Below are 18,673 nucleotides of genomic sequence, written 5' to 3'. Positions count from 1 at the left end.
TTACGGTATATACTATAAGAAATACATTTTAAAACTCACTAAGAACTCACATACATTCTTCTCTCTACAATAAAACTTAGATAGGTAATCTTTTCCCTTATGGCCAACTAGAAAAAAGTTAATTATGACATCAATTGTTATGCTACTTTTTAAGCACTCATTTTGAGTAACACTTCCTTGGGCAAAAATAGTGCTAAAAAGTTATGTTAAGCAGAAAGACCTGAAAATGCTCCAAAAAAGTACCCAAAACATAGATTAGGTTTGTATTAAATTTCTGGAGGAATGAGAAAGTTTTCGAATTTTAAAAATGCAAAATTTGGGAGAAGGCTGGCTAAAATGGCAGTTTTTACTTTCTATCTACTGTTGCTCAAATTCACCTCTCAGAACAGCCTAAAACTTTTGAACACAAACATTAAGATAAATTAGGTTGTCTCCATCTTACATTTATCAAACTTACCTGACAAATTTTTTCCCATATTTCATCACATCCTGCTTTTTCTTGAAAGCTAAGTGCCAAATCATAATTTTCAGCTTCAGACCACACAATCAAGGTATCCTTTAAAGAGAGGGAGAGTATTTTCAGGCAATATATTTCAGATCTTACAAACCTCAATAGTATTTAAAGAGTAAAATTTTAAAATAAGAACACCCTGACACCTAATTATGACAGGACAGTATTACAATACAAATGCAACCATCACACTCCATAAAATTTTTGTATGTTCTGAGATTCTTAGGATTAAAAACATTTCTGCATAAATCAGAAAAAAGAAGTTCCAGAAACATATGTTCTTACTTTATGTGATCATAATATTGTAAATCTCAAAAAGGTTGATCTAGAAAAGAATGCACTTGCACCTCAACATATTCTTTAATAAAATACTGTAACAAAAACAACGGGTTTTGTGGGGGTTTATGTTAGGGGCTTTTTTTAATGTTTCCACCGGACCACAAAAAACTGCACTTTTTCTGTAGGATCAAAGTTACAATACATTTTTTCATTTTTGTAGGCCCCAGAAGACACTCTGCTAATGCACAGAACAGCTGTTTAAATGGTAGCTCCAAGATGGCTACAAACTCTGAAGAAGAGAAACAGCACAGTTGACTGCCTGGGACTACACCTACCCGCTACACTGAATCACACATGAGTTTTATTTATTCCAAACTACAACTCTGGAAGGAAGTTTTGCCCTAGATTTCTAGAAATTATTTGAAACCATGCTTAGCTATGTTGACTACCCAGACACTGAAGCTCTCATCTGCTTACTAGAATACTTCATAAGTTTATCAGAGCCCTCAAACTGCATGCAAAACCAATACATGAAAGTGGAAGCTGATGCTGCTAACAGCAATTTCACACACTGATAAGGTATTTGATCAAGTAGTTGACAGAGAGTCTGCTAAGTAACTCTTAGAATAACTACATAAAAAACTAAATTAGTAAAAGAAGAAAATAAAATCAGCATTGTTTATATGTATTGAATCAAGTTTTATCATTAGTCTTTTGTCTTCCTGTAACAGCTGAAATATAGCCCCAGTAAATACATATAGCTCCATGAAACCACATTATTTCAGCCAAGTGCTAAACCATGCATTTACTCACTAGGACAAGAGACATGAGAATTTTTCTACTCATACATAATATACAGAATCCTTACTTCATTAAGTACAGATTTTGCTTATAGCAATACTATAATGAACACTGACAATAAAGAGAAACCTTACATTTAGATTTTGATATGCACTTACTAGAAAACACCTTAAACTAAACTATAATCTAAACAGCACAATCAGCCAGCTCCAACAGGATTGTTAAGGAATACAATATAATCAATTTGCCATTACCAGAGCAGCTATACTGCTTCAGAGGCACTAACGGCTTTACCTTGTAAATGGCAAATAGTTTACCTTTTCCTTTTCCAAAGGGTTGAGGAAGAGGTGGTACACAGAAGAAAGGGATTTAGGAAGACCACCTCCAAAATACAAAAGGAAGAAAAAAATCATAATTAATAGTTTATTCTCTAAAAGACAGGTCATGGAGCAAATACTCTGGTAATAACAGATTGACAGCACCTGGTACTGCTGACTCCAATAGAGCAAGAAAAATCAGTTTACAAAAATCTGAAAAGTGAAGGTCCCCAAAAATTTTTTTTTTTGTTTACCATCTTTTAAAAATAGTATGTACCTTACTGCAGTATTAAATGTAAGTATCAGGTTCAAATTCTAATACATTTATCTCTGCAACTGTATTTCTACTGCAGTAATTTTCAAGGCCTTTCTATCCTTAGGTTCATGCTGAGTAGTGCTTCTTTAATTTAAAAACCCCAAACAACCCTAACACCACATTTTAAGTAGACCCTAGCAGAACTTGCAACATTCCCATCTAATTACATTTCCATTCAGGTGAAAGTAGTTAGATTTCTAAACGAGTCATTTCCAGAAGACCAAAATGTATTTTGTTCTTGATAAACAACATAACTAACAAATGGGGAAATGACTAGAAGAACACAAGCAAGGACAGTGTTATTTACATTAACTGTTTAATAAACAAAAGCTCTAAGTCTCTGAATAACATCCAGCAATGGATCAAGACAGAGGAAGGAAGGCAGGCAGAGAAAAATGAAAGAGAAGACAGAAAGTTAAACCTGCTTTTGAAAACTACAGTCACAGATGTAGAGAAGTGTATTCGGCCACAGCATAGCAATTTTTCCCTTTAACAAGATCATCTACAGAAGTTCACACCTCTGTGCATTCTGGGTTTTAGTTATTTCTTCTTTGGAAAACAAAACAAAAAATTGATAAAAGAAATAATGTGAACAGCAGAACAATAATCTTCCAGTTTGTTTTATCAATATTAGAAAAGTGTTTGCCAATTGCCAACATTAAAATTTAAAATTATTAGTATCTGTTGTCTTATCACAGAAGGGTTTTGTATGATGGTTCCTCAACAGAAATCTATCAATTGCTACTCTCTGGATCTTTAGTAAACTGTATTTGTTTGTACAACCTTTCCTGCATCAAAGGGCTTTTAAAAAGAGAACATGAAACAAAAAGCACTTCACTCTGTTGCATAATATACAGTTTTGTCTAAGTTGAAATTCACTGTTAAATGCAGGCACGTGTGACTATAATTTCATTTTGTTAATCTCACAAAGCTTATAATCATCAAAAATAACAGTACAAGACTTATACATGTATGAAGAAACGACTGAAGGAAATTCTAGATGGAATTAAAGATAGAAGAACACATCAGTAACACTCTACTTTCTACTTTCTGTTTATTTTATTGAAAGAAACCTTTCTATATGCTTGATCTAACATTTCCTCAGTGTAAGCTGAGTCCAGTAACTACTCTGGATCTCTCAACTATGGAATAGGAGTATCTGTTGCTTCCAAATGTCAAACACTACTTCTTGAAACTCCAGAAAGCAACTGAAATTTCTTAAGAATGCCTCCTCCAAAGAGAAAACAGGAGTAAGGGTAAATATGCTTAGTAATAGTGGCTATTGGGTAGAGAGGTAGGGAGATAAGTCTTGCACGTTACACCTTGATGAGGATTAAATCTTCAATTTTATTTGATTCATAATAGCAGTTCTGGTTCAGCTGGATCAAAGGCATGTGCTTTGTTGTTGCATTTCATACAAAATATCAGCATCTACACAAGGAACTGGATGGGATAATTAGAACATCTAAAATTTGTTCTTATCTAGCTCATTGTTAAACAATTAAAATGTAAAACAGCAGTATTAAATCACAGCTAGAGTGTGTGAACTGTCACAAACCTGGGCAATGGTTTTATCATTGAAGGATCTTATACTGAGTTCTCTGCAAGAATCTTAGCATTCTAGCTCCTCATATTTTTAAGATGCATCACAGTTCTTGAAAAAGATCTTTTTAAAATAGGATGATAATTAGGAGGTATTTACGTAGAGTTCATGATCTTATTCAAAGATTGAAAAATCATTTGCTGCTTTGCAAAAAAAATATTTTGACAGTAGTGCCAGTTGGATGTGTCATCACTATCTTAGCCCATACAAAATTTGCTGTCTCCTTAGGACCATTTACATGAATTTGTTTTCTGTTATAACAGTGCTCATTATGATTGTGCAGATAAAATGAGGAATTTTAAAATTTAATGAAAAGTTCTGAGTATGGCCTCGTTTTAGGAGACCTAGGTACTTAACATTCCCATAAAGAGGTATCAATCATTTCCACAAGTGGAGGATAGCTTTGTACACTCTAGTCCTTATAAGGGCATAGTCTGAGGCAAAAATTTGTAATAGAATGGGGGATTCCTGTGCTGCTTCTCCCACTGCTGGCTGCATCAAGCCCTCATGAAGCAAGCTGTGGTTAGAGGTTCTCCAGAAGCACTACTGTGTACTACAGTTTTATTTGAGGCCTCATGTCTCAGCAGCTAACCTGCAATAGTTTAACTCAGGAAACAGAGGCAACTGCACTTGAGAAGGACAGGGTTTAGTATCTACCCTATGACTGTTCATTTTTTGAAACTATTGCCAAAAGGTTTCTGACTTTCCTCAAGAGTAAAAAGTTTTTGATACATACTATCAGTCTAAAGTTCTCACCATAGCACTCACTAAAGATCAACTTTTATTAGACATTAAATCAGTTTTATTTAACTACTAGAAAGCTGATTAGCAAGTCAGCTTTCAGTGTTGTACAGCACTCACACAATCTCCAAAGCAAGCTCTGGGATTTCATCATGAAGAATTTAAGAGCAACTAGTACTTTAGATTTGATTCTGCTACGATTTCCTTCCTAATGTGATTAAATTAACAAAACTGTTACATTACTGTTTGACAGTGGACTCTCACTACTGTTCATGCCCAGGGAGAACATGAGTCTTCTCTGTAGCTCCAAAACATTCTCTTAGCATCATCCCTATGAGATTCAGGCTATACTCAAGAAGTAGTGACCCCTTAAATTAGGTAAGTCTTTCATAAATTCTTGCTTTCAGCCTTAAAAATGCAAATTAATCTCTTCCTATTGGCCCTCACATGGTTCAGGCCTATGACACTTTCCTGGCCCACACAAGGTTCAACATAGCCAGGCTGTTTCTTCCCCTCTTGGACTGCCTGATTGCTAGTTCCTTATCTAAGCCCTTATATTGTTTAGAGACACTTCCCTGGACATGCCAAGCCACCTTTCAGCACCTTGCTATCTAAATATTTACAATCAAAAATACAGCTTCATAATTTCAGGTTTCTCTTTATGAAATAAATTACTCGAACTACCCAGACTTCTTAAGTTAAATATACAGTATTGTGGTAGGTTGTGGCAGAATCTTCAAGCTAAAAAAACCCACCCAAGTAATGTGATATAAAGTTTCAATTCCGCATGTACTTTTCATGTACTTTTTCACCTAGAACCTGATTATGTGCTAACAATTTATTCAAAAAACTTATTAACATGCCAAAGGCATACTCAGATTGTGTTCTACTAGCTTCTACAAAAGCTCAAAAATCAAATACAGCTTTTTAGTTAGTGATTTCATAGCTGCATTCCCATGAATCCCATGGAATAAAATCAGTTTATTAGTTCTGCAGCAGAACCTTGACTCACGGGCCATACTCAGCAACAGCAGAAAAATCAGAATACACAGGAAAAGAGACATGAAGGAAAAAAAATGTATGTTAATTTAAAATAGATGAACCGGCCCACCCCAAACCCAAGAGCAGCTCACCCTTCCCCTTGTTTATTCCCTCACCCCACAAAGCCACACACTTTTCCTTACTATCTTTGCTACAATATGCAGAAATTTTATTGAAATAGTTTCACTGTTGACTTGCTTGTCATGACAGCAAGGGTATGAAGTTCATTTTCTCTGAGCATTCTGTCAGTGCCTTTTTGGATCTTTTCAAAACTTGGCTTTTTTATTAGTAAGTCTGCTCTCCATTATTTGAGGATGGCCACCTTCAAGTTACATAGCTAGTAGATAGTACCCTGGATGAATTTAAGTTTTTATTTTTCTGAGGAACTGAAAAAGAGACTGCAAAAGCAAAGGACACAAGACACCTCTAGTGCAGAAGCAAGACTCTGTAGGTGGAAGCTGTAAGCAACTCAAATCTTCCTTGTATCAGGCACAGAAAGGGATGCAATACATACTTCATCACTGCTTCACAGGATACACATGGATGCATCTAAAAAAGCTGAGGATACAAGTCTTTACTGTTCTATTTTTAAAGCATTGCCAAAATACACTGAAAAGCTATATGCCAGTCCACACCTGTATCAGGTTTCTCCCTAGATAAATGCTATGTGTATAGAAGGTTTTTCTAATCCTTTAGGCTGCATAGGAAGCCTGTATATTAGGACATGTGTTGTCCTAATATACTAGTGCAATTATCCCTTTTCTGAATAAGGATCACTTGTTTAAGGACAGCATCTTTGTCATTAACATTCTGAAGTTTTAATGCCTTAACCCCCTCCAACCCACAACTAAAATACCTTCTACCTTTACTAGAATATTAAGAAAACAACCAATATCAGAAGAGAAAAACTAAGTATTCCATGTGTGACCCAGCAATGCCTTGTGTAATTAAATTCCACCTACTAAACAAAATTTGCTTTTAAGGTGTATGCTACTTACCCAGTAACTAAATCCAGTATACTAACTCCATGGCAAAGTTATAGGACCGTTATTGTAACATTTTAAAATAAAAACACCAACAAAACTTAACATAAAGCTGTAAACAAGAATACAAATCAGGTGCTCATGTGGCTGTACTGTGCACATTTTGCCTTTTCAGAAGAAGTTTCTGCCTACAAGTAGTACCTTCACATAAGAAATATTAAGTCCTTTTTTTGAGCCACAGGACATTAGTTTCTCAAGTTGTTTTCTTTCTAGCTGTTTTTCCTCATATGGCTTCCTTTCTTCTAGTTCTAGTATAAGTAGTGATGAGTTTGCCAGGAAGTACATGGTTCAGAGCATCAATACACTTCCACTGTAATTCTGTGTTGCAGAATCAGATACACAGACCTATCTCTCTTTTTAAACACAGCAGAAGACTACTCTTCATTGTGACAGACTAATTTATTTGACTACTGAAAAGGTAGTTAAGAGACTGTCTTATGAATTTCATGCCTTAATAAATTATTTCAAAGCTCCAGATGGCAGGTAAGTCTGGGAACTAGACTGTGCAAACTGAAGTATCTCAGGTTGATGTATGAACTGGGACAAAATCATACTACAAGCTCAGCTTCACAGGTATAGTTTTTGTTGGGGTTTTTTTGGTGGGTCAGTTGTTTTTGTTTGTTTTTAGTTTCCATGAATGTTTTACACACCAAGGCAAAAAAGGCAGCAAGGCAAATTTGTACTCAGGTCTTCATGCTAGTATTTTGATAAATAATTATCTAAACTATGCAGTTATTAAAATACACATATGTATACCATGAGATTGCATAATTTGTGGCATCAACAATTAACGAGACCATCTGTTTCACAATGGCAGTAATAGAGCAGCATACGTAGAAGGTTTTTTCACCAGTGGAAAGACTTCACTGTTTATCACAAATGTATCTATAGGCTTCTTTTGTTGAAAGATCCAAAGCAACTGGCATAGCAAGTTTCCCCAAGAACTCAGTACACATTATTTCTCCTTGCTTCCAACCACAAATAGTTTCAGTTGGTCCAATAAAAAATCGTTTCTTCTTACAAGCCTCATGTCAGCCTAGATGAAGGCCAGAACTCATCTATTTATTCCATTAGATATTCAAAGTGCTCACAAGCTTACATGCTGTGCCACAGCAGAAACAGATGTGCTGCTACGTACCCCTTAAAATAGCATGGAGGTTCACCCTCACAACAAAATTCTGAGATAAAAGCCCGGTAAGATCATAACATTACACAGCTACTTTGAAGTTTTAAGTCTTAGATTTCTGGGAGATTTTTCTTGAAATTTTTTAAGTGCAACTAACAACAGCAGGCAAGCTCAAAAGCAAGTCTTCTACCTTGGGCTGCCATTTCACTAGTAGTGAGGTGACCTAAGTGGCCTTCTGCAGTCAAAAAGAAAGATCTCACTCACTCTTCCATCTCAGTTCCACAAATGCATCTTGCATAAGGTGGCTTGAAATTTCTGCCAACATAAAGAGTTACCAGTTTTTGAAGAGGGATTTAAAGTACCAAGTTGATTTTCTTGTGGCTTAGTAAGTTTAAGCCGTTCAGAGTTCTAGGAGCAGAGCTGGAAAAAAAACCTACTCTTTCTTTCAGCTGCTAAGCTCCAAACTTAGCTCATATGGAATCAGGTTTAAACTCTGAACTTGCCGTTTACTAAGGGAAAGGATAAGTAGGCCTCACATGAAAGAAAACAGGCTACAAAGCAGATTTAATACACACACCAAGAAACATTTGGTATTTCTAAGGCTTGGAGTGGAGCCCCATATTCAACCTATATTAGAAACTGGTTTGCTTAAATAATATTAACAATCCACCTGCAAATAAAAATTTCTGTCTACACAGCATTTGAAAGCTTTAAAAACAGCACTTTTCCTTCTCCAGAACAGAGAATGTACAGTGCTATTCTAACGGGACAGATTCATGTTTAATATTTTTATTTCTCTAGCCATATTTTCACAATGACCAGTATGATTTATGCAGCACTAGATTACAATACATGTCTGGCCCAGAGTAGGAAATGCTGTAGGAAAACCACCACTGACAGGCATGTGCGATGGTTTGCACCAATCTTGCAATTTTATGCCTACTTGAAGTAGGTTTCATGTCTGATCTGGTACACAGCCTATTGATACAAAATTCACCCCTCAATGCTCTTTGAACAAATTTAACCCAGCAAAGCAAGTTCACACCAGATCAGCACTTTAAGCCATAGAGCTGTGAAATATTCAGTGTCACTTCAGGAGTTTTAAAGCTCAAGTTACTGTATCATAGAATCATGACCTCAAGCTAGTCAGGATTACAGCTAAAACTTAAGTCTGCTTAGCATTTTTGCTGGTCTTGTCCTTTCTCACTCCCTGGAATTGATTCTCCAGACCCACACTGGCCTTGTCAGTTGTTCAGTATGGGCTGCTTATACAGTGCATTATGAATTCTATCAAGAGACAGACATGGGTTAAATTTTTCAAGGAAGGGTATTTTTAACCCATACTGGGTTCTCCCCATTCAGTTTAAAATACGGTCCTACAAACAGCTGCAGTTACACAACTACTGGGACTACCTGTGAACAAAGCAACAGTATGTCCATGCCTGTAATAAACTATTAAAGCTAAAAGACTGAAGAGTGTTTTAATACACTAACTATACCTGAGAAGATTTTAACAAGTCTGAGCTGACCAAACAGGCAACAAAATACAATCAGGTTCAGCATTTTTAAACCTCTAAGGGCAGCAAATAAAGTACAAATCCCACACAGTTCACTTCTCACCCATCTCATGAGCATTCTTTAGGGGATCACAATATATGGCTTAAATAATTGAAGCAAGATGCAAACTAAAGGTGAGAAGCTGCTTTTATGCATACAGAATGCTTTGGAACAGTAGTAACCCATACCCACCTTCCAAGTAAAAGACAAACAAAGGTTAATATGTAAATAGCTTTAAAGCCTTCTAGTCTTCCCTTGAATAAAAATACATTTAAAATTATAGCACCTGAAATATAAAGAAGAAAAAAGCCAGATGATACTAAGTTTCAGATACTATAACCCTCAGGAACCTCAGCTACTTTGTGATTTTCACAACTATGTTTTGCCTGTCTCTTCCAAAGAAACTTCTGGTACAAAACAGAGTGCAATTTAACTGTGTAACTTCACCAAAAATGCAGAGAAATAACACATGATCATGTAATGCACAAAAATGGTGCACACTACTTCGCCTATTTTTGGCACAAGATCATAAAACATCATTTGCAATAGAGGTAAAAAAATTATTTGCTACACTGTTGCTTGAATATTGTTAAAGAATCTGCCTTTAAACATGAGGAAAAGAAAAGTATGTTTACCTGTTGCTTCTGGTACGCAGTGTTCGGGTTAATTTTGGACTCCAAAAGAAGAGAGCCTAGAAAAAAAAAAGTTCCACTTATTCACATATGCACTAAAATTTTAATCTCCACATGAATTTTCTGATCACTCTTTCTTCAAGCAACACTAAGTCTCTTAACCCCTATACTTGAGCTCGATATTTCATTTGTCCCTCAGAGATATTGTTCACCCAGTACAGAATAATTAAGAGTGCTCTGAGGACTGAATTTTAAACCCTTCTTATTCTGAGTAATGACTTTTCCACAGAAAATCTTTTAGAGATGATAAAGTCTGCAGGTCAGCACACCAAAAGCATCACAACTGCACTCCAGAGATTATCTATGGTTGTTTTGTGTGAAATTTGTAATCATGTGGTATTTGTTCTTAAAGGTTAGCTAAAACACTTCTTTTCCTGGGAAGCATATCTAGAAACTAATGCTTAGAGCAGCAACCACTGTGACTGCTAATACCAAAAAACTTCACACAATAAACTCAGGAACAGTGGTTTCACAGCAGGTTTTACTGATGTAAGACACAGAACAGCAATTCCATTCTCATGTCTGTGTCTTCTTTCCCTTCTTTTTGCGTGTTAGCATTATTTTGTCACATTTAAATGATCTGAAGGGTTGATCTATGCAAAAACAATCCTTAAAACTGATTTTACTCTTGGACCAATCACTTCCCTCATCCACCTTGCTACTCAGCTGCACTAATGCTAGAGTGGGACTTAAATTTACATATCTGCAGAGCTTCACTCAGCTTACATGAAGAAATACTGATAAATTAACTCGCATTGTCAATCATATAACTAAAACATAAGGTTGCAAGCGCCCCTTTAAAGTGGCATTCTCCATTCACTTACCTGTTTAAATTTATTCTTTAAGAAAAGTCCAAACATTCTTTAAGAGAAGTGTTAACTTCTCAGTTTCATCACTATAGTTCTAAGGCAAACATACTGCTAGAATATGGGCTGCTCTCCATCTGTTCATCCCCTAGCCTGGACTGATACCAGGGGCTGCCCTGACCCAGGTGCAGCACTTGCACCTCATGAGGTTCACAACGGCTCACTTCTCAAGCTTGTGCAGGTCCATGTGGATGGTATCCTATCCCTTGGGCATGTCAACCACACCACTGCAGCTTGGTGTCATCTGCAAAACTGCTGAGAGCGCACTCAGTCCCTCTGTCTGACACTGATGAAGATATTAGGCTGGGGGATGTGGAGGAAGAAGAAGATCACAAAACTTCCCTTGCCGTAAGACTGGTGTATCATTAAAGAATTACCTAAGTATCAGAACATTCTGTTGTCTGATAAGAAAGGTTACTACTTAATGAATTCAGAAGCTTTACCAATGGTTTTTATATCCATTAGCTTACTATAAGTAAGCTTACTTATACTTACAATTAAGTATTTTTTTTAAATTAATGTACCTGCAAAGGCTGCTGGTTCCTAATTTTTAAGTCTGTTGTTCTACAAGAGGCAGCCTTCACTAATGAAGTTGGCTTGAGAAGCTATCACTCTGTCTCAACTGCTCTTGGAGTAAAAGTTGTTTACAAGCTCAGATACAATTCAACAACAAAACTGAAATAAATACCCCTCAAGGGAAAACAAGACACAAAGAAAAAGCTCTCTTGCCTCAAGCCCAAAAACACTATTCAGGTTTTTTTGAGTTTTTCCAGTTTTCTAACTTGCACAAGCTCTTTTACCAAAGCAGCTTATTTGCTTAAGTGTAACCACATAACTAAAGAAAAAAATAATCACAAACCATAGAGCAGGACAGAGAATGAAAACATTTAAGATGAGGTTTACCAATGAATCCAATATATTGCTCATACTTTGGCCATACTCTCGAGCTTTGAATTTTGGGTTTGCCTAATGAACATCTAAAACCAGCATTTCCTTTTCCATTACAATCATCAGCTACACAGTCAGTCATGCTTTCAAAATCCCAGCTTCTACTACATGAAGTTTTAGAATATTACTTGTGCTATTAAATTAGCTGACTAACTTCTAGAAAGTCTTTAATGTCTAGAAATATTTAATACCAGCAAGTATGAATTGCAATCTTCTAAGAATCAAAAGTAATTGATAATTTCACCATCGTATTTCAATGGCTGAACACAGACATACAGAAATGTAAATCCCAACATTAGAAGAATATCATACATAACTTGAATGCCATTTGGCAAAATACTATTTTAAAAAATTGAAACAATTGAATGCAGACACTTCATCTTCCAAGCTAGAAGCAGACACTAGAGAATCACTTCTTTACTAGACTTATCAAAAAAGAGCATTACTTCTCTACTAAACCTGATGCTTGCAGGAAAGACAAACCAAGCTTTGTAAGGTTTGAATTGCTTCTCACTACTACATGATTCAACTTATTCCTCACCATTTGGGACAATAACTAGAAAAATATTGATCTGGAGATAGAAACATACTGAAGGGTAAATTGTGCTCTATGACTAGTAACTGCCCCAAATCCATCCTTCTGGAGAATATGATGCTTTATTTGTGCAATAAGTTCCCCAAAAAGGGTTCAACAAGTCAAAAATCAGTGACTATTCTACTAGTTAGTTCAATGAGTTTATTTCATACCCTAAGTTTTATAGGATCAAGCCCCTTCCTGGTAGGAGGCAATGTTAAGTCTTTGCTATTGCACGTGTAAACTAGGCAGTAGTAACAGATGTCTGAAACACAGATACAGTCTTTAGAAAAAGGTTCCAGAGATATAACACACCACAAATAAACACCTTTTCCATTCAAGGTCATTATCACTTGTTTGAGATGCTTTTGTCATAAGCATTACTTTCTATGTAGGTATTTTTCCATTGGTACTATCCTAGAAAATGCTAAGACTATCCAGTCTACTTCATAAAAATACACCAACAAAATTTCATCTTCATTGACCCAATGACTCTATTCAAAGTTAGGTAAGACCTGAAAACTCACCTTAATACAAGCTATGTTTTTAGTAAGTGCTCCAAAATCATGCAGATCTAGTTATTTTTAAAATTGCAGCCTTGAATGAATTTGTAAAGGTAACTGCAAAACACTGGTGCTAAAAAATAACATCTGAAACCACCAATAAAAAAGAAAACTGATTTGCAGAATTCTGTTACCTTCCACTGTAATGCAATACAGCACAGCTGGGGGTTTTGTTAGTAGAAAACACCATTCTGTGCTGCAGAAGACATGTGTGTATAGGGAAAGACTTGCTCAAAAGAGATTACATACAGATTTTCAATTATATTTAGAGACATCAAATATCCCAATTGAACAGTCTTAAACAGCAAATTTGTAGATTTGTTTACAAATATGCATATGGAAGAGACCAGGTAATCTGGAACACTGCTCCTCTCCCACCAAACTGTTATATGGAGTCTTCCTCAAAAGAAAAAAAATAGTGCTGCTCATTAGCCCTCACCAGAATAAACATGTTTACATTTAAATGAAAGTTTCAATTCAAGAGCTGTTTCTTGCAAGATGCACACAGAGGTTTAAGTGGGCGATCAGCTCTGCTGCAACCTAATCACAGAAACTAATCCTCAAAAACTCAAGAAATGGCTCAAACCAAGGCACAAGAAAATGTTCTACAATTGCAAGAAACTATTCCTGAGTATAAGACACTTTTGGAGGGCCAAACCCAAATATTAAGGAAAGGGGAGAACCAGGAGAAAAGAAACAAACCCCCCCCCCCAATTCATCCTCCCCCATGCTTTTTTTCATTTTGATCTAAGATAAATACTGTGCTGCTTTCCTAAAAACAAGCCAACAAAATCAGTCCTTTGAGTTTGAACAAGGTAAAACAAACTTAAGCCAAATTTTGTCTAAGCCTTCTGCTAGATGTACAGGTTTACTGATACCTGCACTACAGAAACAGCAAGGATAGGTGCTTGCCCTGTGGCAGAAGTTATTAACATACAGACTTCAGAAGAAGCAAACTACAACTTCTGAATGAAAATTGTAAGAGTTCCTAAAACACAGCTCGCAAATATGGCCTGCAATGGAGGGGTTAACTTTGGCTTGTCAAAAAGTTTAGATACAAGACCAGTAAGTTTTAATTAAAGGTTTAAGCCTTCAAATTAACACAAATTACTTGAACAGAAACATTAACTTTAGAGGTCACTTCAGTCATCTGGGCTCAGAACAAAAAGAAGGCGATCTGAAACCATGCAGTAAACCCCAAGAAGCACAAAGACCTTTTAAGAACAAGACAGGCCACAGCAACCTAAAATACCACGTCAGAAATGGGTAAGAAATTAAAGGCTTCTGATTGCACACAGAAACTCACATGGAAGGCGATAATTTGTAAGAAAAGATTTCACTATTGCTCTGCAATTCAAGTAGAATACACTGCAACTAGGAATCACACAGAGAAACTTTTCAGGGTTTAAAATAAAAAGTGAATAGCTATTAAAGTGTAAAAAAATTACAACTTCATGCTTCAAAGCATAATATACCTGATATGAAAGCAGTTCATGGTATTTCTGTTCTAAAATTGTCTCCAAATTGTCTGCCAATGACTCTTAACAGTTCAGTGCTGGGAACATTTAGACATTCAGCTAGCAACACAAATCACTTATCTGCTCTAAATTATTTTCTTTTAACTTCTGGTTAAACACCAGCACAAGTCAAAAAACCACTCCTACAGATAAAAATCCCTTTTCTTGAGTTCTTATTCCTCCAATTCCAAATGACAGCTTACCTTGGACATGGCATACTGATTGTATTTCCCTTATCTGAACACCCTGTGCTATAAAATCTCAACCACTTGTAAAGCAGCCTACTACACCAAGTCACAGCTGCAAAATCCTAAGATTGAACTATGTGCTAGCCCACGTGGTCAGCCAAAGAAACCACTGGTAATTCTGCTGTTGATCTGTGCATAGCCAAACTGGTCCTTTAACAGGAGTGGGAATTTCCCACACACATCAGGAACTACTGCTCACATCCCCACGACCTCCTCCACTCAGGAAATGGAGCCTGCACCTTCAGGCAGATCCCGAGGTTTTCTGTCAGCTTCCTGGAGTAAATCAGTAAGAACATGCCAGTGTGCACAGGATGAATCTCAGCTCAAAGGCTAGGAAAAGCTGGTTTAGAAATGCAGGAAGGAAGAAGTTTCATTGTGGAAAGAGGAGGAGCTGACAAAGAAAGACAATACAAAAATGCAATGGAAACAGGGAGGCAAATGGTGTACAGGTCCATTCCTACTACTTGTATGTCCTTGATAACTGGGAAAAAGTTAAAAATCACAGTCAACTACTTCATTTAGTTAAGAAAGCATGCAAGGAAACACAAATTGCACAGCATATAAAACCCAGGTATGGCATTACCTTTTTCCAAATAATTTGCTCACATGTAAAAATGACTATTTCCCTTCAAAATTAGCCCACAAACAATAGACACTGGGAGTAAACAAAATATAAATCAAATTTTATGAGGTGTTAACACAAGCAAGTTAGAAAAACTAGCTATTAATAGAGTGCACATTTATCCAGGAATGATACTACCTACTATATTAAGAACTTTAACTCTGTATATTACTCAATACTTCGAAGTACGAAGTATGCCGTTTGAGAGAGGTCTAAAGTGTGCATCCTACTAAATAAACATCTGTGTATTAGGTGCAATTAGTAAGTTTGAGACAGTTCTGCTTTGATTAGAGTATCTTAGCTATGCAACACAAAGCGATGACTTAATTTTAGTTTTTATACCAATTTCTATCTTCCTTCTTATAGATGTTCATTTACAGGTGAGCTGGCAACAAAAGTCCAACTCAGGTTCTAATCAGTCTGAAGCACACATATCCCACTGCAAGTTAATAAATGGATTTTAGTATGAATGATCTATTTCTTCACAAGCAGGTTAGGAACTGCAGTTCTTTTGACTTCTTTTCTAAAACAAATTTAAAAAAAAAAATCGGAAAACTTTTCATGTATAGGAAACATAACAGTTTTTAAACATGACCCCCATAGCCATGTAGGCAGCCAGGACAGTATCTACAACAAAACATACTGTAAAAATTAGTCTAAAAATTTGGTGATAGCTTTTTAATTCCCTTCTCACGTTGAAATTAAACTAAATCTATTTCCGTTTTAAATGTTTTCTCTTGCACTATGAAGCTGCTCAAGGTTTAAATGCATCTTCCTCACTGTAAAATAAATAAAAATCAGGTATCAGTTTAACCTTTTAAAGTATAATCAAGAAACTACAAGATCTCTCTGGGGACTTATCAGAAGCTCAATTACCAAAATCCAATCTAGATGACTGATTCCTCCATATCAGTTTATGAGCTTTGCTGTGGAGGTTACATATTGTACAGTTTGTCAGAACTTTCTCAAAAAGTAAGGATTAATGATTCTCAAGTTGCTGTTCATCCTACTTCCTACAATAAAAAAGCTTAATAAATAAAATTACAAGGTCTGTTGACAGCCACAAGCTACAACTAGATCTACAAGTCACTATATACAGTAGCTATACATCTAATGAAGTAGTAAGTCATGCACTGACAGACTTTAAAAGCAAAATGGTACAAGCTTGATATTGTAAAGTACGCATTTTAAAATCTCTGATCACAGCAGTCATGAAGTCACTTAACCAACAGCCAAGACTAGCCCAAACATGTAGCTACAGGGCTAGATATTACTGCTCAACTTATACTACTGACATACATTGCCAGAAAACGTGAAAGAATAATCTAACATTTAAAATTTATTTTCAGGAAGACCTAGAACTGCTGAAGGACTGAGAAGTCTCATTACATTAAAAAAAAAAAAAAAAGCATCTCTGAAAATGCTGTTCTGTCCATTGTATTGTCTTTACTACCATAACTGTATCTGAAAACTGTTGATAGCTGTTATAATGCCTTACATAATTCTAAAAGCTACCAAAGAAAAGAGCAGGTGGAAAAAGGAGGGTGTTAGCCATCCAACGACTTCCTAAAAACAAATACTACAAACTAAGATCTAAGTTTTGAACAACAACTTTCATGAGGGGATCGCTTCCAGAAACATCCAGTGATCAGTTCTGAAACTAGACCACTAGATATCCAAACCCATGCAAGATTTACGACCAGATCTGAACGCATTTTGCAAGCAACACTCTGTATTCAGTATGAACCAAGTGCCTATTATGCTTGCACTTGATGGCAATCTTCTATTTTTCACTTTGCCTAGCACGAATGAACCCGGGTTAGCGACTACTTGCTTTTAGGAATACCACTTGAATTACGCAGCAAAACATTAAGGCAACAGACACAAAGCTACACCCAGTTCCCTTTCTGGGTAGCCAGAGGAAAGACTGTACCTTCAGCCGTACACACTTACCATCACTCTCAGCCCTGACTAGCAGGGACATGCCCTTGAGCCTCTCCACGTAGCAAGAGGACACATGCCCCGTGCCTCGATCATCCCACTGGCGGTCCTCATTTAGCGTGTACACCTTCACCCTCCGCCGGGTGTCCGTCATCCTGCCGCCTGCCACACCGCAGCCACCACTCTGGCTTGCAATCGCTGGAGGAGCAAAAGGCTGGTCGGGGGCCAGGCCCCCCTCAGGGGAGGGGAGCGGGAAAGAAGGGAGCAGCCCCACACGGGCACGCCAAGCAAACTCTTCGTACTCCTCTTCAGTGCCCCAATAGAATCCTCATTATCGAGGATAACAGAGGATTTGGGAAGAGGGGGAAACGAGGTGAAGATGTGAAAAGGGGAGCTGCTCCTTCAGGTACAGTCAGACGCTGCACAAAAGGCGAGTAAGCCTAGGCAGGGAGAGCCGCAGAGAGGAAAGAGGCTCTTTGCAGGGCGAAGGGCGGGCAGGAGAGGCGGTGAAGAAGGGATCCCAGAGGAGAAGGGGATCCACGGTAGTGAAAGCCGCGGCGGACAGCAGCCGGCCCAGCGTGACAGGAGCAGGCGTTCCTGGAAGCCGGAGCCCTGCCGAGGAAAACAGGGGGGAGGCTGGTAAGGCCGGAGGGAAGCCGAGGAAGGGAGGCAGGCGGGAGAGGGGCCGCTCGCCCCGGCCTGTAGCCCGGCTCTATTGTGCAGCAGCTGCCCAGGCCCGAAGCCCCTCGCTCGCCGTCCGTCAGCGCGGGGCTCCAAGGAGCCGCCCTCCTTCCCGCCGGGGCTGCCCGGGGCCTGCGGACACTGCCCGTCCCGGGACGGGGTGAATGCCCAGCCGAGCTCAGCGCCCCGTCTTCCCCATGGGCTCCGGTCGCAGGCGGCGGCTTCACTCCCAGCCTAACTCCGCCGCCATGTTGTTCTTCCTCCTCCTCCTCCTCCTCCTCCTCCTCCCGGTGCTGCGGCGGCTCAGTCCCGACTCCCCAGCGCACCCTGCGACGTGGCTGCGCTTCCAGGCGCTCGGCGGCCCAGCCGGCAGAGAAACGCTATGCCCTGCGGAGGGAGGGGGCGAGCGGCAGCGGCTGGTGCGGCCCAGCTCCCTCCGGCCCCGGCTCCGCCTCAGTCACTGCGCGGCCGCCATCTTGGTTTCACCTCTCAGTGGAGGCGCGGGGTCTCCCAGCCAGCGGCGGCACGGGCCGCCCGCCGGCATTTAAAGAGCCAGCGGCTCCGCGCGGGGGACGCGCGTGTGGCTGTGGCCGCGCCGCTACCGTGGGCCTGGGGGAGGCGCCGGCGGCCCCCGGCGGCCCCCGGCTTTGTGTTTTTTTTTTTCCTTTCTTTCTTTTTTTTTTCTC

The 18,673-nt window shown here is 38.4% G+C and overlaps 1 protein-coding gene across 2 annotated transcripts in view; it reads right to left on the bottom strand.

Annotated features, from left to right (window-relative positions):
* PPP4R3A (protein phosphatase 4 regulatory subunit 3A) overlaps positions 1-18,464 on the bottom strand; it is a 41,833-nt gene extending 23,369 nt beyond the window's left edge. The window contains exons 1-5 of one of the 2 annotated variants that reach the window (XM_039552458.1): positions 17,319-18,464; positions 9,971-10,026; positions 1,909-1,973; positions 965-1,025; positions 458-556 (exon numbers count right to left, since the gene is read on the bottom strand). In XM_039552458.1, coding sequence (XP_039408392.1) covers positions 458-556; positions 965-1,025; positions 1,909-1,973; positions 9,971-10,026; positions 17,319-17,460 — 423 coding nt within the window. In that variant the 5' untranslated portion in view covers positions 17,461-18,464. The remainder of the gene's footprint in view (positions 1-457; positions 557-964; positions 1,026-1,908; positions 1,974-9,970; positions 10,027-17,318) is intronic. The other variant, XM_010394232.3, reaches the window with a different exon arrangement.
* Positions 18,465-18,673: the final 209 nt, after the last annotated feature.

Source organism: Corvus cornix, chromosome 5 (assembly GCF_000738735.6).
Source record: "Corvus cornix cornix isolate S_Up_H32 chromosome 5, ASM73873v5, whole genome shotgun sequence".
Lineage (NCBI taxonomy): Eukaryota > Metazoa > Chordata > Aves > Passeriformes > Corvidae > Corvus > Corvus cornix.
The sequence above is the reverse complement of the archived record's forward strand: the minus strand, read 5'-3'. Positions and strand labels throughout refer to the sequence as shown.